We start from the raw sequence: 23,661 nt of genomic DNA, 5'->3' as shown, positions 1-23,661 counted from the left end.
TGTCTGCTTGTGTCTGTGTATGTGCGGATGGATATGTGTGTGTGTGTGTGTGTGTGTGTGTGTGTGTGTGTGTGTGTGTGTGTGTGTGTGTGTGTGTGTGCGCGCGAGTGTACACCTGTCCTTTTTTTCCCCTAAGGGAAGTCTTTCCGCTCCCAGGATTGGAATGACTCCTTACCCTCTCCCTTAAAACCCACATCCTTTCGTCTTTCCCTCTCCTTCCTGAAGAAGCAACCATCGGTTGGGAAAGCTAGTAATTCTGTGTGTGTGTTTGTGTGTTTTGTTCATGTGCCTGTCTGCCGGCGCTTTCCCGCTTGGTAAGTCTTGGAATCTTTGTTTTTAATATATTTTTCCCATGTGGAAGTTTCTTTATATACACACACTCAGATTTGGCGGCACTAAGGCCATGGCTGAAACTGTTGTCAGTATAGGTCTGCAAAAGTTCAACACGGTTCATAAGCACTGTCAAACTCTTAGGTCTCTGGCAAGTCTGTACTGCAGATGGGATTGTAAGAAGCCTTACTGAGATGGGCACACACCAGGGACATCACTACTCTGACCTGAGTGAAATAAGATTGGGAATAATGGACTGAGGTAATTCAAGCAATGGATTCAGGCTATGCGGATCATCCAGTTACACCTTTTCTATCCAAAATTTGATGAAACAGATGAAACATGTATTCTAGAAACATAACTGCTTCTAAAACCATTTCTTTGAGAACAATAAATTGCATAACTTTAGGATCCAAAGATAGGATATTTCAGTTGGAAGAGTAGTTAAGTATACATATAATAGAACATAGTAGCTTTATGAGAAGTGTGACTACAGTCTAAAGGCCAAACCTAATTGGCATGCATTGATGAGCAAATTATGACAAGCTGTTTAATTGCATATTGGTCCACCTTTAGTACACAATACAGCAACAATTTTATGTGGTATAAATCCTTGGTAGGTTTCTGGAGGGATTAGCACCAGATGTCACTGGTCATGCAATTTCCATAAATTATGGGCCAGTGGTTTGTCAGAATGAAGTTAGTGCCTGATAGTGGCATAGACACACTGCTTCGAATTCAGATAGGCAAATTTGTTGTTCCAGATATCAAAGTGCATTCACTACTATGTTCTTCAAATCACTGTAGCATGATTCTGGCCTTATGACATGGATACTTATTATCCTGCTAGAAGTTGCCATCACCATTAGGGAAGATGTGAAGCGTGAAGTGATGCTGGTGGCCTAAAATAATATTCATGTAGTTGACAGCAGCCAGTGTGCCATAGATTACTATTACAGGTCCCATGGAAGCCCAGGTGAATGTGCTCCATAGCATAATAATACCCACATAGGCCTGTGACCATGGCGTTGTGCTTGTTTTGAGCAGTCCTTCAGATGGATGAGGACATAACTGGACACAATCATCAAACTTCTTTAAACAGAAATGTGGTTCATCTGGCCAGGAAATACATTTCAGTTGATACACAGTTCAATCTCAATTACCCTAGGCCCACTGCAGTCATTGCTGACAGTGTCACTGGGTCCCCACAGAAACATATAGGGGTTGTCTGTTTCAAAGCTGCAAGTTGAACAATGTACACTGAACAGTGTGGTCGAAAACACATGTTCCTGCACCTGTAGTCAGGTATGCTTCAGATCACTAACTATCCTGTTTTACAGAGTGGGCAAGCCTGCAACATCCATGAGGAATGTATGCCCAGCACCTTGATGTCTATTCTCTGTTTCACCATCCTTCAGCCATTTGCTATAGATGCTCACAATAGTAGCATGCCATTTCTGCCATTCTGAGTCACTTATTTTCAGGTGCTGGGTCATAACAATTTGCCAGAGTTGCTTATACCAGTGTATTTCTCCATTTGCAGCCCACATCATTGCTAGAGTGATTTCCCACTCATCTCTGCTCTGCTTATTTACATTCTCACATGAGGCAGTGTTCCATCTCGTGCTGAACAGTGACATAATGTTTTGATCCTGACATAATGTTTTGGATCAGAGTTGTTTACATTTAATTACAGAGAAACAGGACAGTGATGGTACTCTGGTGTAGTCTGTGTTATAGCCAATAGCTAGACTTCTTTAAAACATAAAGAAAAAGACATTCCATAGTGTTACTCTCTTCAGCACCCATCCCTCTGCAGAGCCCAGTGTTACCAGTTGCAGAACCAGCAGGTGCAGCCATTTGGGAACACTGCAGGCAAGGCCGCCTCAAGAGGACACTATGATCGTTGGAACTACTTTTTCATGCCTTCCACAGATGCCAATCAGCAACCGGAAGACATCACATTACAAGGAGAGCCAATGAGCAAGCAGGTCATCAATCTGACCGGCAGCAGCCAATCAAGCACTTTAAGTGTAGTCATCTGTGTAACAAAATAACCAGCTCCAGTGGACACAATCAGTCAACTGTAGGAGTTCAAGCTAATAAGTAAATCAGACACTGTCTACAGAAGTCAATGGGCAGTCATCTTGGAAGATAAGTTGGTAAATACAGACTTTTAAGAGGAACTCTCAGACTTGTATATACATCAGGTGGCAGACTTAGTTATTGGAAGTTAACTTTTGGAGGAACAGCTATTTATATTCCATTACATCAGAGTTATACATTCCATTTGAAGGTTTTAATAAATACAGTTACAGTAACTAGATAGTTTGTATGTTTAGTTGTCTCTGACAATACACTGGTGCAGTCATTAATAAACACTCCCATTCATCAATATATAACCTTGCCTACAACAGAGGACTGGCAGGTTATATCAGTGGCAGTTAGTCATTATGGCAGATGTGTCAACAAACACAGCCATGGCATAGTTAACACGTATACAACACACAGGAAACATTGAGACCTATCTATTAACATGCTCACATCCCAAAGAGGTGGTAGACAATCCCTATTAAGATACACCGATTTTGATAAATGACAGAAAACTCCACTACAAGATGATAACTAGGGTTTTTAATGTAAAAGTAGAAGAAAACTAAAGAATGATTCTTAAGTAGAAAAACTCTAGATATGATAACAGAGGCAATAAATTAATAAAATTTGCAGAGATGAACAGTAAATTTGTTCTTAACACAATAATCAAGAAGACGATAAACAAAAACTAGATGCAGAAAGGACAAAACTGAACAAAGAATTAAATTGTTTGAATTTTATTAAACATTAAAAGAACTGTATAGGATATAGCCTTAAAAAATTTCTGAATTGCAACTCATCAGAGACTCATTTGATGCAGAGTAAAAACAAATACCAAGCTAGAAAGTGACAGACTCAACAGGAAGGAAATCAGGATTGATTGTGTGAATTTATTTAAGAACAAGGTGGTGGATGATATACTAAATGAAATTAAGCAACAATTTCAGCAGCTTGGAAGATCAGTGTTATAAAACATAGACAAAAGAACAAATTCTTTGACAAAGTTATATAAGCACACAGTAAAAGTTGCTGTACATCTGAAGAAAGCAAAAGCAAAGCTCAAATCCAATAAGGAAGCTGTTATAGGAGAAGTAAGTGTTTAAAATTATTGAGTCTTTCGTGTACTTTTGATTTCACGATGCAATTACATGGCATTGTTTCAAAGACACCAATGTCTCCTTTGTACACAAACAGAATGAAGCTCTTAATTATATTTACACAGAAAATAAAAACTTGCATTTTACTCACATTTACAAGTGCATCTACACAGATACTCTGCAAGCTACGATTCGGTGTGTGGCAGAGGGTACGCTGCACCACTACTAGTCATTTCCTTTCCTGTTCCACTTGCACACAGAGTAAGGGAAAAACAGGTGTCTACATGCCTCTGTATAAGCCCTAATTTTTTGTATTTTACCTTCATGGTCCTTACGTGCAATGTGTGTTGGCACCAGTATAATCTGTGGCAGTTGGCTTCGGATGCTGGTTCTCTATATTTTCCCAATAGCCTTTCTCAAAAAGAATGTGTCCTTCCCTTAAGGGATACACATTTGATTTCCTGAAGCATCTCTGTAACACTTACATGTTTGTTTGAACATACCAGTCACACATCTAACAGCCTGCCTCTGAATTGCTTCAATGTTGTGCTTCAATCTGGTATGTTTTATTTTTAGGGGTTCAGAACTACAGTGGTCCTTAGCGCCCAGACTAAATTATGAATGCACTGCGAGGCACAATGTTAAAACAGCAACTAAAAAGGACAACACTATTAGATGCACAGAACAGGCAAGGGATTAAAAGAAAATGGCATAATCAAATGTCCTTAGACATGTTCGTCAGGTGGATAAAACAAAGAACGCGAGCAGCTGCTCCTGGGTCATCACCAAAATTTCATCCAGAGTACATGACAGGCTAAGATCAATGCGCAGTGTATTAAAATTTGGACAGGGCGTTAAAATGTGGCGTACCGTCAGCAACTGCCCACATGGGCAGAACGGCACCGGCGCAGCCGTCAGCAGATGGCTGTGGCTGAACCGGCAGTGTCCAATCTGTAACTGGGCCAAAACGACCTCCTCCCGCTGTAAAGGTCGTGAAGAGGTCATCGAAGCTGTGGGGAGAGGTTTCAAGGTCCGAAGCTTGTTTTCAGTAAGTGTAGACCAATTGGCATGCCACAGCGATAAAATGCGCTGACAAATAGCCCTGCTAAAATCAGATGAAGGCACACAACAAGAAGCTGTCCGAGGCTGGAGGACCACAGCCTTGGCCGCGGCATCTGCAGCTTCGTTCCCAGGGATACCAACATGGCCAGGCACCCACATAAAGATAACCAGAGAACCAGCTGCTGAAGAAAGTGTCGGAAACGGTGCACGAAAGAGTGAACCGGATACGGATCACTGAGGCTCTGGATGGCGCTCAGGGAATCAGACCAGATGACATAAGCAGAATGTCGGTGGCAGTGGATGTAAAGAACAGTCTGATAGAGGGCAAATAGCTCAGCTGTGAAGACCGAACAATGGCCGTGGAACCGGTATTTGAAACAGTGTGCCCCGACAATAAAAGAACACCCGACACCATCATTGGTCTTAGAGCCATCTGTATAAATGAAGATCGTATTAATGAACTTCGAATGAAGTTCAACAAACTGCGAGTGATAAACCGGAGCTGGGGTAACCTCCTTTGGGAGCGAGCTGAGGTCACAGAGAACGCAAACCTGAGCCTAGAGCCAGGTGGAGTTTGGCTCTCACCCACTCTAAAGGTTGCAGGGAGTGAAAAATCAAGGTGCTGAAGGAGGCGACAAAAGCAGACTCCAGGATGTAGAAGGGCAGACACATACAACCCGTATTGACGGTCAAGAGTGTCATCAAAAAAGGAACGATAAGACGGGTGGTCGGGCATTGATAATAGCTGACAGGCATACTGACAAAGCAGTATATCGTGCCTGTAGGTTAGTGGCAACTCACCGGCTTCAGCATGAAGACTCTCGAAGGGACTAGTATAGAACGCTCCGAACACAAGACGTAACCCCCGATGTTGTATGGAGTTGAGGCGGCGTAAGATGGACAGCTGTGCAGAGGAGTATACAAAGCTCCCATAATCCAGCTTTGAGCGGACGATCACCTGATATAGGCAAAGTAGGACGATTCGATCTGCTCCCCACGACGTACTGCTGAGAACACGGAGGACATTTAGGGCACAAGTACAACGGGCAGCCAAAAATGACACATGTGGAGACCATCTAAGTTTCCTGTCAAATGTAGGACATAAAAATTTTGTTGTCTCCACGAATAGGAGAGCAACGGGACTGAGATGTAAGGATGGTGGGAGAAACTCTGTAGCTCCAGAAGTTAATACAGACAGTCTTCTCGGCAGAAAAACGGAAGCCATTGGTGACACTCCAGGAGTAAAGACGGTCAAGACAATGCTGAAGACAGCACTCCAGGAGACATGTATGCTGCACACTGCAATAGAGGGTAAAGTCGTTCACGAAACGGGAGCCTGATCCCTCTGGTAGGAGGCAATCCGTTATTGGATTGATCACTATGGCGAAGAGAGCAACGCTCAAAACTGAGCCCTGGAGCACCCCATTCTCCTGGTGAAAGGCATCAGACAGAACAGAACCCACAAGTACCCTGAACTGTCGATCCATTAAAAATGCACGAATAAAAAGAGGGAGGCCAGTGCAAAGGCCCCATGTATGCATGGTGTGGAGAAGGCCCACCCTCCAACAGGTGTCGTAAGCCTTCTCCAAATCAAAGAACACAGCCACTGTCTGGAGCTTCCGCAAGAAGTTATTCATAATGAAGGTCGACAAGATAACCAGATGGTCAACAGCAGAGCGGGGCCTACGCAAGCCACATTGTACGTTGATAAGTAGGCGTCAAGATTCGAGCAGCCAAACCATATGAGAGTTAACCATTCGTTCCATCACCTCACAGACACAGCTGGTAAGGCAAATGGGTCGATAACTGGAAGGCAAGTGCCTGACCTTCCCCGGCTTAGGAATTGGGACAACAATAGATTCGCGCCAGCATGTGAGAACATGACCCTCAATCCAGATGCGATTATAAGTACAAAGAAGAAAACCTTTACCCACAGGAGAAAGGTCCTTCAGCATCTGAATATGAATAGAATCAGGCCCCGGAGCGGATCACCGTGACTGGGCAAGTGCACTTTCGAGTTCCCGCATGGTGAATGGGGCATTATAACTTTCATGATTCGAGGAGCAGAAGTTAGATGGCCTTGCTTCCTCTGCCTGTTTTCGGGGCAGGAAGGCAGGGTGGTAATGAGCGGAGCTCGAAACCTCTGCGAAAAATTGGCCGAAGGCATTGGAGACATCCTCAGGGGCCACAAGGATGTCATTCGCGACCATCAAGCCAGAAACTGGTGAGTTGACCTTAGTGCCAGATAGCCGGCGCAGGCTACCCCAGACAACAGAAGAGGAAGTAAAACTATTGAAGGAGCTTGTGAAAGCAGCCCAGCTGGCTTTCTTGCTTTCTTTAATAACACGACGACACTGCGCATATAATCGTTTATAAGTAATACAATTCGCCATCGTAGGGTGGCGTTTAAAGGTGCATAAAGCACGTCGACAAGCACGTAAAGTGTCTCCACATGCTGCGGTCCACCAGGGGACCGGTACGCGACGTGGAGAAGAAGTAGTGTGAGGGATGGAATATTCAGCAGCAGTGAGAATGACTTCCATGAAGTGTGCGACCTGACTATTGCAACTTGCGAAGTTTTGATCCTCAAATGTCGCCCTGGAAGAGAAGAGCCCCTAGTCTGCTTTGCAGATGTTCCAACTAGTTGAGCATGGAGATGGGGTATGATGCAGGAGATGGATAACACAAGGGAAGTGGATGCTCGAATATGTATCAGAAAGAGCGTATCACTCAAACCGGTGTGCAAGTTAGGTAGTACATATAGAGAGGTCTAAATGGGAATAGGTGTGAGTTGTGTCCGAAAGAAAAGTAGGGGTGCCAGTATTGAGGCAGACAAGATTGAGTTGGTTGAAAAGGTCTGCTAACAGGGAGCCTCTCGGGCGATGGTGGACATTGAAGTCTCCAGTCAACAAAAATGGTGAAGGTAGCTGAGCAATAATTTGTATCATGTCTGCCCTAGTAACGGCAGACGACGATGGAGTGTAAATGGTACAAATGGAAAATGTGAAAGTGGGGAGAGTAATTCAGACGGCAACTGCCTGCAGATCGGTGTGCAATGTGGGATCATAGTAGATACCATCCCAGACCATCAACATAACCCCTCCATGAGCCGGAATACCTGCCACAGGGGGTTGGTCAAAACGGACAGAGGCATAGTGTGCCAAGTCAATTCGACCACATGGGCATAGCTTTGTTTCCTGGAGAGCTACTACGAGTGGACAGTGCAAGTGTAGCAGCAACTTTAAGTCCTCTTGGTAGGAGCAAATGCCGGGAATATTCCAATGAAGAAGTGCCATCATGAGAAGAAAAAGAAAAAGGAGAATCAAGAAGGGGTCACCTCGAAGGCCACTGAGGACCTGGCTTCTATCGAGCACTGCTGCTGCCATCAATAGGCGGTGAGTCATTGTCCATTTTTTCAATAGGTTCATCGGCCACCATGTTAAGATGGCCGAGAGGGGGAGCTTCCTCCACCAGTGAACAGCCAGATATTTGGCTACCAGTGTGGGGGCCAGGCAAAACGGATGACGGCCTGGGGCGGCAACCGCTGGGTGGCGAAGGAGAAGAAACGCGCTGTGGCGGAGGAGGAGAACTTTGCTTCCTATGAGCCTTCTTGGAAGGTTGTTTAGTTGAAGTACTGGTCGATGGCTGGGAGTTCGGGATATGTAGGACGTCTTCACAGGACGGTGCCTTCTTGAAGGCCCATGCATCTGACTTATGGGTCTTAGTCTTGGCAGAAGCTGATGAAGGTGCTTGTGTCTTGGGGGTGGGAATCTGGTATGGATCCCAAACACTTGAGCACCACTCAAGAAGAGGTCACACTAATGTCATAAATGAGGTCTCCTTTACAGATGAACTGTTCTTTCCTAAAATTCTCCCAACAAACCGAAGTCCACCATTCGCATTCCCTGTCACAATTCTAACATCCTCATTCCATTTCGTATCGCTTAGCAACATTACGCCCAGATATTTAAATAATTTAACTGCATCAAGCAGGACACTAGTAATACTGTATCCGAACATTACAGGTTTGTTCTTCCTACTAATCTGCATTAGCTCATATTTTTTCACGTTTACAGCTAGCTGCTGTGATTGATTGCAATCCATCACAGCAACTGGAAATTTTGCAATCCATCACACCAACTAGAAATTTTGTCTAAGTCTTCTTATATCTTCTTACACACACACAACTTTGTCACCTTACCATACACCACAGCATCAGCAGCAAAAAACCGCAGATTGCTCCCCACTCTGTCTGCCAAATCATTTATGTATATAAATAATAACAACAGTCCTATCACATTTCTCTGGGGCAATCCTGACGATACCCTTGTCTCTGATAAACTCGCCATCAAGGAAAACATACTGGGTTCTATTACTTAAGAAATCTTGGAGCCACTCACATACCTGTGAATTTATTTCATATGCTTGAACCTTTGTTAACAGCCTGCAATGGACCACCATGTCATATCTAGAAAAATGTAATCTGCCTGCTGCCCTTCTTCCATAGTTCACAGTATATCATGTGAGAAAAGGACAAGCTGAGTTTTGCATAAGTTATGCTTTCTAAAACCATGATGATTCTCAGACATAAGCTATTCAGTCTCAAGAAAGTATAATATATTTGAACTGAGAATTTGTTCAAGGATTCTGCATTAAACTGAAGTTAGGGATATTGGTCCATAATTTTGCAGGTCCATTTTTTGTTTTTGTTTTTACCCTTCATATATACTGGAATCATCTGCAATTTTTTCCAGTCACTTAGGACTTTGTGCTGGGTGAGACACTCATGATAAACACAGGCTAGGTAAGGGGCCAATGCCGTAGAGTACTCTTTGTAAAACCTAACTGGGATTCCATCCAGACCTGGAGATTTATTTGCTTTCAAATCTTTCAGTTGTTTCTCTATGCCAGGGATGCTTATAACAATGCCGTACATATGGGAGTCAGTCTGATGGTCAAGTGACAATATGTTTGCACAATTCTCTTGTGTGAATGATTTCTTGAAAGTGGAATTTAAAACTTTGGTTTTCGTTTTGCTGTCTTCAGCTGCCACACCAGACTGTTCAACAAGGGACTGAATGGTAGCCTTAGACCCACTTATTGATTTTACACAGGAGTAGAATTCTTGGGTTCTCTGCCAGGTCTTTTGCGAAGGTGTGACAGTGGCAGTAGTTGTGTGCTTCAGGCATAGATATTTTCACAGATGCATGAATCTTACTAACCTTCGCTTACCACCATTTGTGTTTCTTTTGAATCAAAAGTGCAACAGCCTCTGCTTCCTCAGCATCTTCGAAATTTTGTTATTAAACCAGGGTGGGTTTTATCCATCCTTTATCCACTTACTAGGCACATAACTCTCCAGACCACAATTTACAATCTGCTTAAACTTTGCCCATAATTCCTCTACACCCATCGTACTTTAACTAAGTGAAGTCAGTTCATTATGTGAGATGCTAACAACTGCTTATCTGTTCTACCTAGTAGAAACACTCTCCTAGCCATCTTGACCAATTATGACATCATGATTGCAAATCCCCGTTTAGGTACTGACATTGTTGATAAGGACTGGCCTATTTGTAGCTACAAGGTCCAAAATATTTCCATTGTGGGTGGTCTACCAAGCTAGCTGCTCAAGCCAGTCTTCAGAAAATGCATTCAAAAGTATTTTGCATGACTGTTTGTTTGTAAACACTCCCCACAGCAGATCTGTAGACATCCCAGTCTATACTCCATACATTAAAGTTGTCTTCAACTATAATTGGCTCCACAAAGGATGGCAGTTCATGCAGGTCGAGAAACGGACAGGAATTGCATTGTTGTCGGTTCCAGGTGAGAGTTGTGGTATGCACATACATGTGCTCTGTGGTTTATGTATCTCACTTGCCTGCATAGAATTTGTTGCTTACCAGCATCTTCAGCTAAATGGAATAAAAATTGAGTAAATAACACTCTATCATGTTTAACACAAGCACATTCCCAGCACAGCACTCAGAACACTACTGAATGCTCATTGGATGTCTGAGAATGTTTGACATAGGTGCGCAAAACAATCCTAAATTTGGCCACCATCTTTGGTTACTCCAACTGTAGTACTGCATCACCCACATTATCCCAATATGCTGGGTAAAGTAAGTATCAAGAGTTTCCAGCTTGGGATGAAGTGAATACTAAGCACATTTACCAAAAACTAAGTTTTTTTCTTTTCCTGCCCATAGTATTCATTGTACCATGTATCACATTTTTTGCATACAATCCAGACCCAAAATCGACTGCTATTGTGTTCAATGGAGGACCTGCCACAAAATCCGCACACATCTGGATCCAGATTTGTTCAATCAAGGTTTTTTTTCACTTCAGAAGACTTAGGAGAAAAAGACAATCCTTTCTCAATCTCAAAGTTTTGTATTGTTTTACAAATTGCAAATATTTCTGCCCTGCTTCAGGTCATGTTCTTAGACAACAGTACGCTTCTTACTGCATGTGACTCCTCTTTATTTTCACCTTCTACAGCTGGCTGATGAAGCTAGTCACTTTTGCTATTCCAGAAATCAACTTCGCTCAAAAAATTATGAGTCAATCTCAAGGGAAGATTCCTGTCCCTCTGGAAACTCCTATAGCATTTAGAACTGTACCATAATATCTCCCGCCTTCTTTCAAGAGAGACCAAAAGTGCATTTTCACTGACAGCTAGGGTGGATGGTTGAACACCCACTGATGGCGCACTGCTTATAGAATGTGTTCATTGGCTTGAAAACTGCCTCGTCATAAGACTGGAGTTGAAAGGCATAGAGTCGCAACTCATGTTCAATATGACAATCAAGAACAATGATCAATATTGCATTAGTGTGGCTATTAACTCCAGGTCCCACTGGCTTGAATTTCAAAAAAATAGTTTACCCACATAAAAAATGCTTCTCTGTTTATATAGCCTGAGTCTGCCGCGTGAACGGCAGGTACTGTTAGAAATCCACTACAGAAGTCACTTTTAAGCTTGATTCCTTTCCTTATGTGTCACAAAAGCATTATGCCTTTGCACTTTAGTACCAACTCGATCAGGAAAATGGTTACTGAGAGCATGTCTCACCAACGATGAATATCCTCTCGCCTTTCACTGGCATATTCTAATCTAACAGCACTGATTCTACAAGGTCAGTGAATTTGGCAAGATTTTCTTTGTCGACCCAGAATTTCTGGGCTGTGAAATGTCCAAAGTATTCTTAGCCTTGTTGTCCACTGGGGCTATATTCATCTAACAGGTTGTCCTTTTGGACATAAGACTATGGTCAACTGATGAAGCTCTTTCACTGCAGCCGACTCCCAAGCAACACAGCTGGAGGCCAGTCAGTTGTGAGGCAACTGAATTGAAGACTTACCTGATAAGACCACTCCCAGTGTCAAAACTTGGACAAACACAAACTACTTCCTACAGGTGTCTTTCCAAGACTCAACAAGTGATAGAACGTGACTGGAATAATTATCAGTAAAAGGTAACTGCTGCAAAAAAGCGTTGAAATTGATGAGCTGATAAAGGTGACATTATGCACGAAAGTATATACTGGTTACACAACACCATAATTCATAATTGAGAAAGAGATTGATGAATCAGCAGCTGCACTCACATGCCAATAAATACGGTTGAAGATACGCGTCAGTGAGGACTGTGGTGTGGTGAAATGCATTCCACCCAATGTAATGCCATGGGAAATGCATGAATGAAAGCAATTTTAGTACTTTAGAGCATACTAGTTTTATAAGGTGAATGTATGGTTGAAGATGTTCTTCTCAATTCTTATTTTAAATACTGTTTCTAGAATTTTTTAAACAGTTTTACCTAATGGACTGCTTGCAATCTGTCACTGACATACAAAATGAGCAGACAATTCAATAAAATAATATTAAAATGTGTGCTTTTTCCAAGATCTGTACTGTTTCTGCCACCACGTTGCACTAAGGTGATCTAGCAGCCCTAGTCTACATGGGATTTTGGCGTATATTTAGGTTGTTCTCAAATTTGTTTTCAAATACAGTTTCTAGAATTTTTTAAACAGTCTTATACGATGTACACTGCACATCACATATCCAATAAATCTGATCACAGAGTATTAGGATTTTTTGCTAGTTATAATTAGCATTTCCACTTAGCTCCTACATTCATGTCCTCTGCAACTTTCAACTACAGTTTCCTTTGCAAGTTGAGGTAGTGATGTCCCTTGTGTATTCCCCATCGACCTGTTCTCAATCACAAGGCTTACAAGCTTCACTACATACATGACTACCAATTAAGTGCAAAATACACACAGACACAAACAATGACTGACACTCACTTATGCTGAATACCTCTGACCAATCCCATTTCAGTGGGATCTGTCCGTCATGGCCATGTGGGGGCTTGGTCATGTGCAGCAGACATGTGCCAGTGACGCTACATGTCTTGAGATTAGTCAGCTGCTCGGAGTGGTATACCATGTGAGACAGTGGTATAAAATGGCGAATTACAGTGAGTTGCCCAGAAAGGGTGATATTGGAGCAATTGTGGAGTCAGGATGATCTACCATGGTCCCAACACAAATTATTAAGTATATTGACAATGGACTTGGAAAAGGTTCTTGTAATGTACTGTCAATCATTCCAATGATGGAAGTGTATATGAAGGAAGGAGGGATGTGCTATTACCACCAGGCAGGAAAGTGGATGACAGGCCTAGAAGACTTATCATTTCATCTGTTTGATGCGATTGTCTTTCACAGCATGATCAAGGCTCATTGTTATCAATTGAACTGTGCTAGTACCTGTGACCACTTTGTAAAATGCGTGCCTCTATAGGCCAACAAAGAAACTGGAGCTCAAATTTTAGATTTTGAATAGCAGATCACTGTCCTGCTGTATACACCATTTCGCGACGATACTCAGTCCTGACATTAGTTAATAGTTTTAATTGTATTATTGCTTACCTTATGTTCAAGAGCTGAAACAATACATACAGGTAATAACCAAAAAATATAACATTTCAGAATTAACACCAGATGAGACATAGTGCTACTTGAAATTTAATGATAAAGAAAGCTGAAGCTGATGACACTGTTTCGGCAGAAAAAGTTAAAGCTGGAGGAAAAGAAATACAAAAACAGCTTGCCAATTATTTATAGAATTTCTGTGGCAAAAGATAATAAACTAGAATAATCATACAATATTCTCTAACCATACTTAAATTTTCTCTAATCACATACTCATTGTTTCATTACTATAAGAAAAAATATATCTCACAGTTTCCTTATTATAAGAAAAAATATATCTCACAGTTTCCTTATTATAAGAAAAAATATATCTCACAGTATTTACCTCTGTAAAGTATTACAGATCCATCATTGAAGCCAACAGCCATCAAATTCAAATTTTCATGAACACATAGTGCAGTAACATTTTCTGGCTTGTTGTTTGGTATTGCACGAGAAATTCGCACACATGTTGGATGGCCCTGCTTGTCTGTTTTGTCCAAATTCCATACTTTGATCACTGGATTAATTCCAGGCTCATCGCTCTGAAAAGTAATCAGTCAGCAACATAACAAAGTAACCTGCTTCACCATGTTGCTGAGAAATACATTTGCATCTTTCATTTTTGCCAATGTAAAATGTAATAATTATAGCTGATCTCAGACCATCATTGAGAACAAACCTGAGAAAAATTTGATGTTGAATATTAAAACTTTTAAGTGCTTAAATGAGAAATTATTACTTGAATGCTGCTTCAAAGAACTTTTGGAATATGACCTATTAATTATTAGCATATATCATACACTAACTATTAGCATACATCGTACCCCTGCTATTCAGTCACATGCATATTTCCAGACCAATCCAGAACTTTGCTGAGTAGCTTGCTGACAGAAACCCTGCATAAAGATGTCACTATTTGTGTTGACTTCTACAAAGGCCACTTCACTTCAGCATGTCGTCCTATCCAACAATATGGGAACTTTTCGTTTAACAGCTCTGTAGCCACACGGGAAGAGTGAGCAGGACAGCCATGATGTTGGAACCACATACACTGACGCATAGTTAGTGGTACCTCTTCCAGCAAAATGGGCAGAACGTTTCGCAGGAACTGTGCATAGTTACTGCCATTTAGTATACCCGAAATGACACACGGCCCCACAATGACATTTCTGACAATGCCGCACCACATGTCAACACTCCACAGTTGCTGATGCTGTACCTGTCGAAGCCAATGAGGGTTCTCTATTGACCAGTAATGCATATTATGCAAATTCACATTACCGTGGTTGGTGAAAGTTGCTTCATCGGTAGAAAGCACCCATTGGATAAACATTGGATCATCTTGTAGGCGCTGCAGAGCAAACCGGCAAAATTCCTGGCACCGTTTGAAATCCACACCAAAGAGCGCTTGATGTAATGAGAGATGAAACAGGTGAAATCTATGCCGGTGCAATATGTGTAGAACACTTCTCTGACTACCACATTCCAAGGTAATACATCGTGATGAAACAGTAGGGTCATTATGCGCCAATGCTAGAACGCCCTCTTCATGTACCTCGCCAGTTGCAGTTTTCTGCCTTGTCCTCTGTATGGCATTCCATGATCCCGATTCAAGTAGTTTCTTGCAAATACATGCAAGAAGGTGGCACATAGGACGCTCACGATCAGGATACAGCTCTCCATATCGCTTTATTGCTCTAACAGCATTACTTCTGCTTTCACCATACACTAGATGCATATCTAACTTTTCTTCGTTGGTGTACATGTCTGCTCCATGAAACTGTGATGGAAATGCGATGCCTCATTACCCCAGCAGCACATTTATACCCTTCTCTCCCGCTACCTCATGCGTCACCTAGCAGCGTTATCGAGAAATAGGAAAACAACGCCTTCCCTGTTAAGTTCCTCAGTGATCAACAGGAAAGGTCGCATTGGACAACGCCACTTCAAAGGACAAACACAATATGAGAACATATCTGTGTCTCAAAAACTATTTGCCTAAATATTATGATATACACATATTTGAAACTGTCTTTTTAAGTCCATCATGTTATGCTAAAATTTGACACAGGGTTCCATTTTAAAAAAACCAAAGATGGCCCTATATCTCTGTAATAAAAACTTGCACAAACATGAAACGTGATGCATTCAAGTAGCCCCTGTCCCTGCAATTCACTGTTCAAACGGCATCTTTGTATCTATTACGGTTGGGGAGGTACAGGGTATGCCTCACCCTGTATACAAGAGCTAAGAGGTAACAATAAGAGTGGATGAGTACGAATGAAGTGCTCGAATTAAAAAGGGTGTAAGACAGGAATGTAGTCTTTCACAGCTACTGTTCAATCTGTAAACCAAGGAAGCAATGATGGAAATAAAAGAAATGTTCAGGACTGGAATTAAAACTCAAGGTGAAAGGATATCAATGATATGATTCGCTGATGACATTGCTATCCTGAGTGAAAGTGAAGAAGAATTACATAATCTGCTGAATGGAATGAACCATCTGATAAGTACAGAATATGGACTGAGAGTAAACAAAAGAAAGACTTAAGTAATGAGAAGTAGCAGAAATAACAACAGTGAGAAACTTAACATCAGGATTGATGGCCACAAAGTAGATGAAGTTAATGAATTCTGTTACCTAGGCAACAAAATAACCAATGATGGACGGAGCAAGGAGGACATCAAAAGCAGACTAGTACTGGCAAAAAGGGCATTTCTGCACAGGAGAAGTGTCTATTACTATCAGAAAAAGACCTTAATTTGAGGAAGAAATTTCTGAGAATGTATGTTCTGAGCACAGCATTGTATGGTAGTGAGACATGGACTGTAGGAAAAATGGAACAGAAGAAAATCAAAGCATTTGAGATGTGGTGCTACAGATGAATGTTGAAAATAAGGTGGACTGATAAGGTAAGGAATATGGACATTCTGTGCAGAATCGGACAGGAAATGAATATGTGAAAAACACTGAAAAGGAGAAGGGACAGAATGATAGAATATCTGTTTGAGACATAAGGGAATGACTACCACGGTACTAGATGGAGAAGTAGAAGGCAAAAACTGTAAAGGAAGACAGAGATTCGAATACATCCAGCAAATAACTGATTTCATCTTTTTACAGGAACCTGTTTAAGCACTTTCTTCTGCAGATCAATTATAATTCCTAATGTTATTTCAGAATGATAAATACAAGACATGAATCTTTGAAAAATGTTAATGTAACAAAATTATAAAGTATTGTGATGTTTAGTAATCAGATATATCATATAGTACAACATGTGAATCTCAGTCTGTTACACTATTCTTGCTAAAAAGCTGTGTAAATCGGGTACCTTCTGTGATCTCACTATTCATTCAACATTGTAAAGCGTATGTTATTGCTTTGCAAAATGGCTGCTTATAGTTTTCATGAAAAATCTTTAAGCTGGTTCCCATCCTATCTCAAACATAAAAAATTAAAAAAAACATAGTTTATTTTACACACCAAAAATATGAGAGCACTTTCTAACTGGAAGGAGATACAAGCCGGTGTATCCCAGGGATCCGTACTAGGCCTGTTACTGTTCCTGTATTACACAAATGACACACCACGTAAGTGTAGGTGCAAACAATTCAGGAGTAGTAGCTAGCTGTGAAAACAATGAATAACTAGCAAAGATTACCAAACAAACTTTTTAAGAATTTAAATCTGATTAAATAATATTGCTATGAGATTGAATAAACACAAACTGTGTGTTTCAGGATCAAGCAGACTGCTGAATATACTGGGTGTCCCATTTATGTTGACCATCCTAAATAACTGTTTGTCCATATGCAAATTACAAAATGTTTCAAGCAAATGTTCTTTAGCCATCAGGGGGACATCAGTCAGCATGATTGTCTTCATCGTAGCTTTCTTTTTACAAAGATATGAACAGTAGTATGACTTTTTTTAATGGTACCCTGTATTTTTTATTCGGTAATTCATTTCCTCTCCTAAAGACCTATTCAAAAATGTAGCATGGTGTACCATTCACTGCAACACAACATTATTATCTACATAAAACAACAATGACATTGAGCCTGAGATCACAAATTCATCCACTTGCTGGAGTTGAAAGAAAACAAATGAAAATCAAGTAAAAACATACCACAAAATTGACTTTGAGTCTCCTGTTCCATTGCCCAGGAGTAGAACATTCAAAGGTGCTCAAAGTGGTGAACTGGACACTGATACACTGGTGCACTCATTGAATGAAAGAATTATTTACTGCCTCCAGTGTTGCCTGCTGAAGAGAATTACAAGCAAGCATAATATGTTCCTGTATCCTCTGGATTTGTTGCAATATTGCGATAGACAACGTCTTTAATGCATCCCCAAAGAAAAAAGTCCAGAAGATTTAAATCAGGAAGCCTAGCAGGCCAAGTAACTGTTCCTCCTTGACCAATCCATCTGGCAGGATACCTTTGGGTACATCCCACACCAAATGTTAACTCTCCATTGACACTGATGTTCCAAATATCTAAGCCTCTGTGGGTTGTTGCTGGACCAATAATGAATGTTCTTTGTATTTACCTGTCCTTTGTTTGAGAAGGAACATTTATCAGTAAATAGAAGATTGGAGAAGACATTCGGGTTCGTGAGGATTTGCTCCTGTGCCCAGTGACAGAACTGTACACGATTCTGGAAATCATTCCCATGAAATTCTTGATGTAAGTGTATATGGTAAGGATGGAACCAGTGACCTGTAAGAATATGATGCGCACTGGTTTTAGGAATGCCAATCTCATGTTCAAGCTGTCATGTGCTCGCATGTGGATTCACAGCAACAGAAGCAAGAACAGTAACTTTGGCAGCTTTGTCTGTGCGAATGCTACGGCAACTGTGTTGTTGTGAGTTGAAACTTCCCGTTTCCTGAAGTGTCACAACAAGACAAGAAAACATCTGTCAGGAAGGTGGGTTCTTGTCAGGATATCGCTCTCTGTACAGTGCTGCTATGTGCCTAGCATTTTGCCTACCTTTAACAACACAATAAAAGAAACATTATGTTGATGCAGTTTGTAGGAAGGATATCACTCTTCCGAAGTAAGAGGGATTTCAGGTGTGTTGCAGGGAAGTGTTGTAGGACCGTTGCTATTCACAATATACCGGGTGATAAACCATGGACTAACGTAGATAGAAGGGTAAAAATTGACACACATGCTTGTAATGACATGGGGTTTTATTAGAACCAGAAAAAAAAACAAAGTTCACAAAATGTCCGACAGACATGTGAAAGATCTCTTGCGCATGTCATTTGGTGATGACTGTGTGCTCAGCCGCCACTTTCATCATGCTTGGCCTCCCAGGTCCCCAGACCTCAGTCTGTGCGATTACTGGCTTTGGGGTTGCCTGAAGTCTTACGTGTATCGTGATCGACCGACATCTCTAGGGATGCTGAAAGACAAAATCCGACGCCAGTGGCTCACCATAACTCCAAACATGCTTTACAGTGCTGTTCACAACATTATTCCTCAACTACAGCTATGGTTGAGGAATGTGGTGGAAATATTGAGCATTTCCTGTAAAGATCATCATCTTTGCTTTGTCTTACTTTATTATGCTAATTATTGCTTTTCTGATCAGATGAAGCACCATCTGTCGGACATTTTTTGAACGTTTGTATTTTTTTGGTTCTAATAAAACCCCATGTCATTCAAAGCATGTGTGTCAATTTGTACCTCTCTATCTACATTATTCCATGATTTATTCAGTTTTCAATTTTATACTGACTTTTTGATCACCTGGTACATAAATGTCCTTGTGGATAGCATCGGAAGTTCACTGAGGCTTTTTGTGCATAATGCTGTGGTATCGAGAGGATTTTAACAATGAAAAATTGTACTGAAATGCAGAGGGGTCTGCAACGAATTGACGCATGGTGAAGGGAATGGCAATTGAATTTCAATGTAGACAAGTGTAATGTGCTGTGAATACACAGAAAGAAAGATCTTTTATCATTTAGCTACAGTATAACAGGTCAGAAACTGGGAGCAGTTAATTCCATAAATTATCTGGGAGTAGCCATTAGGAGTGATTTAAAATGGAACGATCATATATAGTTGATCGTCGGTAAAGCAGATGCCAGACTGAGATTCACTGGAAGAATCCTACGGAAACGCAATCTGAAAACAAAGGAAGTAGGTTACAGTATGCTTGTTCGCCCACTGTTTGAATACTGCTCAGCAGTGTGGGATCCGTACCACATAGGGTTGATAGAAGAGAGAGAGAAGATCCAACGGAGAACAGCGCGCTTCGTTACAGGATCATTTAGCAAACGCGAAATTGTTACGGACATGATAGATAAACTCCAGTGGAAGACTCTGCAAGAGAGACGTCCATTAGCTCAGTACAGGGTTTTGTTGAAGTTTCGAGAAAATACCTTCACCAAGGAGTCAAGCAGTATATTGCTCCCTCCTACGTATATCTCGTGAAGAGACCATGAGGATAAAATCAGAGAGATTAGAGCCCAGACAGAGGCATACCGACAATCTTTATTTCCACAAGCAATACGAGACTGGAATAGAAGGGAGAACCGATAGAGGTACTCAAAGTACCCTTCACCACGCACCGTCAGGTGGCTTGCGGAGTATGGATGTAGATGTAGATGTAGACAGCCTTTACTGTATGCCTCCTCTCGACAACAGCATTAAAAAGAACTACACTACTGTACTAAATCTACCTGTACATAAGAAAACAGTATTGCAATTACTGTTCTCCTAACTTACTTTCCACATAGAACATTCTACTCACACAAGTCTTCAACTGACGATGGTTGACGGAATGACGGGTCTTCATTCTACTTATGTTTACATTTGTCCTCTGTCAACATCAATACTTGGATGTGTTGCATTACCCCAAGTACCTGCACAAAGCGCTGGGAGCATAAACGTTAATGTTGTGTTATGTAATTAATAACATTGTGTTTGAGTGAACGGCGGTACACTGTGATACATTTTTGAATAGGTCTTTAGGAGAGAAAATGAATTACCGAATAAAATATACAGGGCGCCATTTAAGAAAGTCATACCACTGTTCATATCTTTGTGAAAAAACAAAGCTACAACGAAGGCAATCATGCTGATTGATGTCCCCTTGATGGCTAAAGAACATCTGCTTGAAACATTTTGTAATTTGCATCTGGACAAACAGTTTTTTAGGGTGGTCATGATAAATGAGACACCCAGTATATTACAGTTAAATTATGAGGGCAAAGAACTGATCACTGTAGACTATGTTACATTCCTTGGAATTAGTACAAACAAAAACTTGTCATGGACTGATTACATGTAGTGCTTAGTGAAGCAATTAAACAGTTCTGTTTTTGCAATGAGTTCTAAATCATCTAATGACATAGGTGTTAAGAAAATTGTTTATCATGTACATTTCATATCAGTTGTCATATATGGCACAAATTGTTTGGCGTTGAAAAACCAGACTAACTCAGAGAGTTCAAACTGCAGAAAAAAACATGACAACTATGATATAAACAAATAACAGAAAATCATGCAAACTTATTACGGTATATTGATAATTTTTACTTATGGACCATCTGACAGCAACTGAATAAAAAACAATATTACAAGCAACTGAGGAAGACAGGACTACAAAAGTTGAAGAAATCATGCAAACCACCATTCAAAAGCCTTTACTTACAATGCCTTGTCTGTTTATATGTGAAATACTCCACTTTTTGTTAGAGGAGCTACAACTTTTCGAAGGAAATCCCTTTGCACAGGATCATGTAACAAGAGGACACTAAAAGCAGTACATGAATTTTGCTATATGGGCAGCAAAATACCTGATCACTGACAAGTAGAGAGGATATTAAATGCAGGTTGGCTATAACACGTTCCACCACTGGTGGGGAACGATGGAGGAGAGTGGAGAGTTTCAAGTATCTAGGAAGCCTGATACAGGACGAGGGAGGAAATGAGAGAGAAATAAACGAGCGGGGGAGAAAAGCAGAAGCATTTCAGAAGTGTCAGAAGCCTGATATAGGGCAAGGATGTACCCTGAATCAGTAAAAATGTTATATACCGGTCATACTATGTCCCGATCCTGACATATGCATCAGAAACCTGGGTTATGAAAGGAAGAGAGAAAAGCAAAGTACAATCTAGTGAGATTAAATTCTTGAGAAACAGTACTGGAGTGACAAAGATAGACAGGTTAAGAAATGAGGATCAGAGAGTTAATGAAGGTGGAACCATTACAAGAGGAGATAGAGAAATCAAAGCTGAGATGGTATGGACACGTTAAGAGAATGGAGAAGAGGATACCTAGGAGGATACACAAGATGAAACTGGAAGGAAATAAACCAAGAGGAAGACTGAGAGACAGATGGCTGAAAGGACTAGAGGAATGCATCCAGAAGAAACGAGAAGACTGAGCCGAGGTGAAGATGGAGAGATGGTGGCAAGACAGAAGACGATGGAGAGGCCCATGTTCCATTCAGACCTGGCCAGAAGCTGGAAACTGTCCAGGATGAAGATGGCTATAACATGAAAATCATATCTTTAAAAGACAAATTTGTTAACATCTAATGCAAATTTAAGTGTCAGGAAGAATTTTCTAAAGTACATGGCTGTTCCTCAGTTTGCGTCTGAGGCACCCAAAATGACTGTCTTTATGAATTATCATGCACTGCTGGTAAAGCTCTGCAGACCTGCAGAAGTTAGAGAAACTCAAGGGTGTGAAAAAAGGCATTGGTACAATTTCTGCTAAGGGTCTGAAGAAAATGATTACAAAATTCAAAAATACACATCCTTTTGAAGTGAGATGTGGCAGAGGAAGGAAAGTAATTTAAACAACATATGTTGAAGATGTGGTCACAGCACGGCACGAGGGTTCCAGTGATGGTGTACAAACATGCAGTGCTTGGGGAATTGCCCAAACAGTGGACATAGCTGAGAACATGGTGCATAAAATCCTACGAAACATCCTGCATCACTGAATCCCTACAAAATAACCCATGTTCAGCAGTTGCTTCCTGCTGACCTGCCAGTAAGACATTCACTCTGGAATTTCTTGTTCACATGGAAGTGGACAATGAATAGCAATGGAACATTCTGTGGACAGACGAAGCCCCTTTCCATTTCCAGGGACATGTCGCTATGAAGAACTGCAGAATATGGGCAAAGAAAATCCACACGCATATTAATCGGTACCACCTCATTCTGCTAGTGACTGCCTGGTGTGGGTTTGTGACGAAGCGAGCTGGGATATTTTTACTTGCCCTCTTGTTTTGCCATCTGCCTCCTTAAAATTCGTTTATTCAGTTTTAACTAATTACCATTAACATATGTAAATATAATCTGCATTTCCATAAAAGAGAAAGATTGGCCCCCAGTTTTAAAGAATATAAAATCAGATTTAATTTTGCACTTAGATTTTTGTGTGTAACTGGTTTTCTAATTTATTTTGACTCTTTCCTAGTTAGTATCTATTATTATACGGCGAAATCAGTAACTGTTTCGTAACTTAAATTCTATTACAAACAAAGATAACTTCTGTAATAATTATAAACGTTTGGAAGACTAAATACTAGTAATCTTAAAGTATCTATTTGGCTCTATTCAAAAACATGTTAGCAAAACCAGCCCTTCATGAATTCCAAAGTAATTAACAGTTTTGTCAAAAGTATTGTTTACATAATGATATATGTTAATTTCATCATTTAAGCAAGTAATTCAGCCTAACCTTGTAGTAAAAGAATCTGTTAAAAAGACAGAATTTTTCAATGTATTCAGTTAATTTAATGAGTTAAGTTTTAATTGTAGTTTCTGTAAATGTAACTTTGAACAATGTGTAGTTTCAGTACCTATTATTGTGATGATATATAAGGGCCCGACAGTCAGTCAGTCCACAGTCTAGCTTCAGACAAGGAACCTGTGTTGGTTAGAATGACAACAATACATCACCTAAACAGTGAAATAAGTGTTACACTAATAGGCCCAGTGTTAAAGCTACAACAGTGTATGTTCCACACGTACCTGATTATTCTGAAAGAACTGTGAATTATGTGGTTGTGTTTTTACTGCTTGTTGATGTTCAACAG

At 40.7% G+C, this 23,661-nt stretch overlaps 1 protein-coding gene across 1 annotated transcript in view; it reads right to left on the bottom strand.

Moving 5' to 3' along the window:
- LOC126334865 (vacuolar protein sorting-associated protein 11 homolog) overlaps window positions 1-23,661 on the bottom strand; it is a 167,169-nt gene that overhangs the window by 120,318 nt on the left and 23,190 nt on the right. The window contains exon 4 of the mRNA XM_049997549.1: window positions 13,923-14,121. Within this exon, the coding sequence (XP_049853506.1) occupies window positions 13,923-14,121 (199 nt within the window). The remainder of the gene's footprint in view (window positions 1-13,922; window positions 14,122-23,661) is intronic.

This window comes from Schistocerca gregaria, chromosome 2 (genome assembly GCF_023897955.1).
Source record: "Schistocerca gregaria isolate iqSchGreg1 chromosome 2, iqSchGreg1.2, whole genome shotgun sequence".
Classification (NCBI taxonomy): Eukaryota; Metazoa; Arthropoda; class Insecta; order Orthoptera; family Acrididae; genus Schistocerca; species Schistocerca gregaria.
This window is presented reverse-complemented; position numbering and strand designations above follow the sequence as displayed.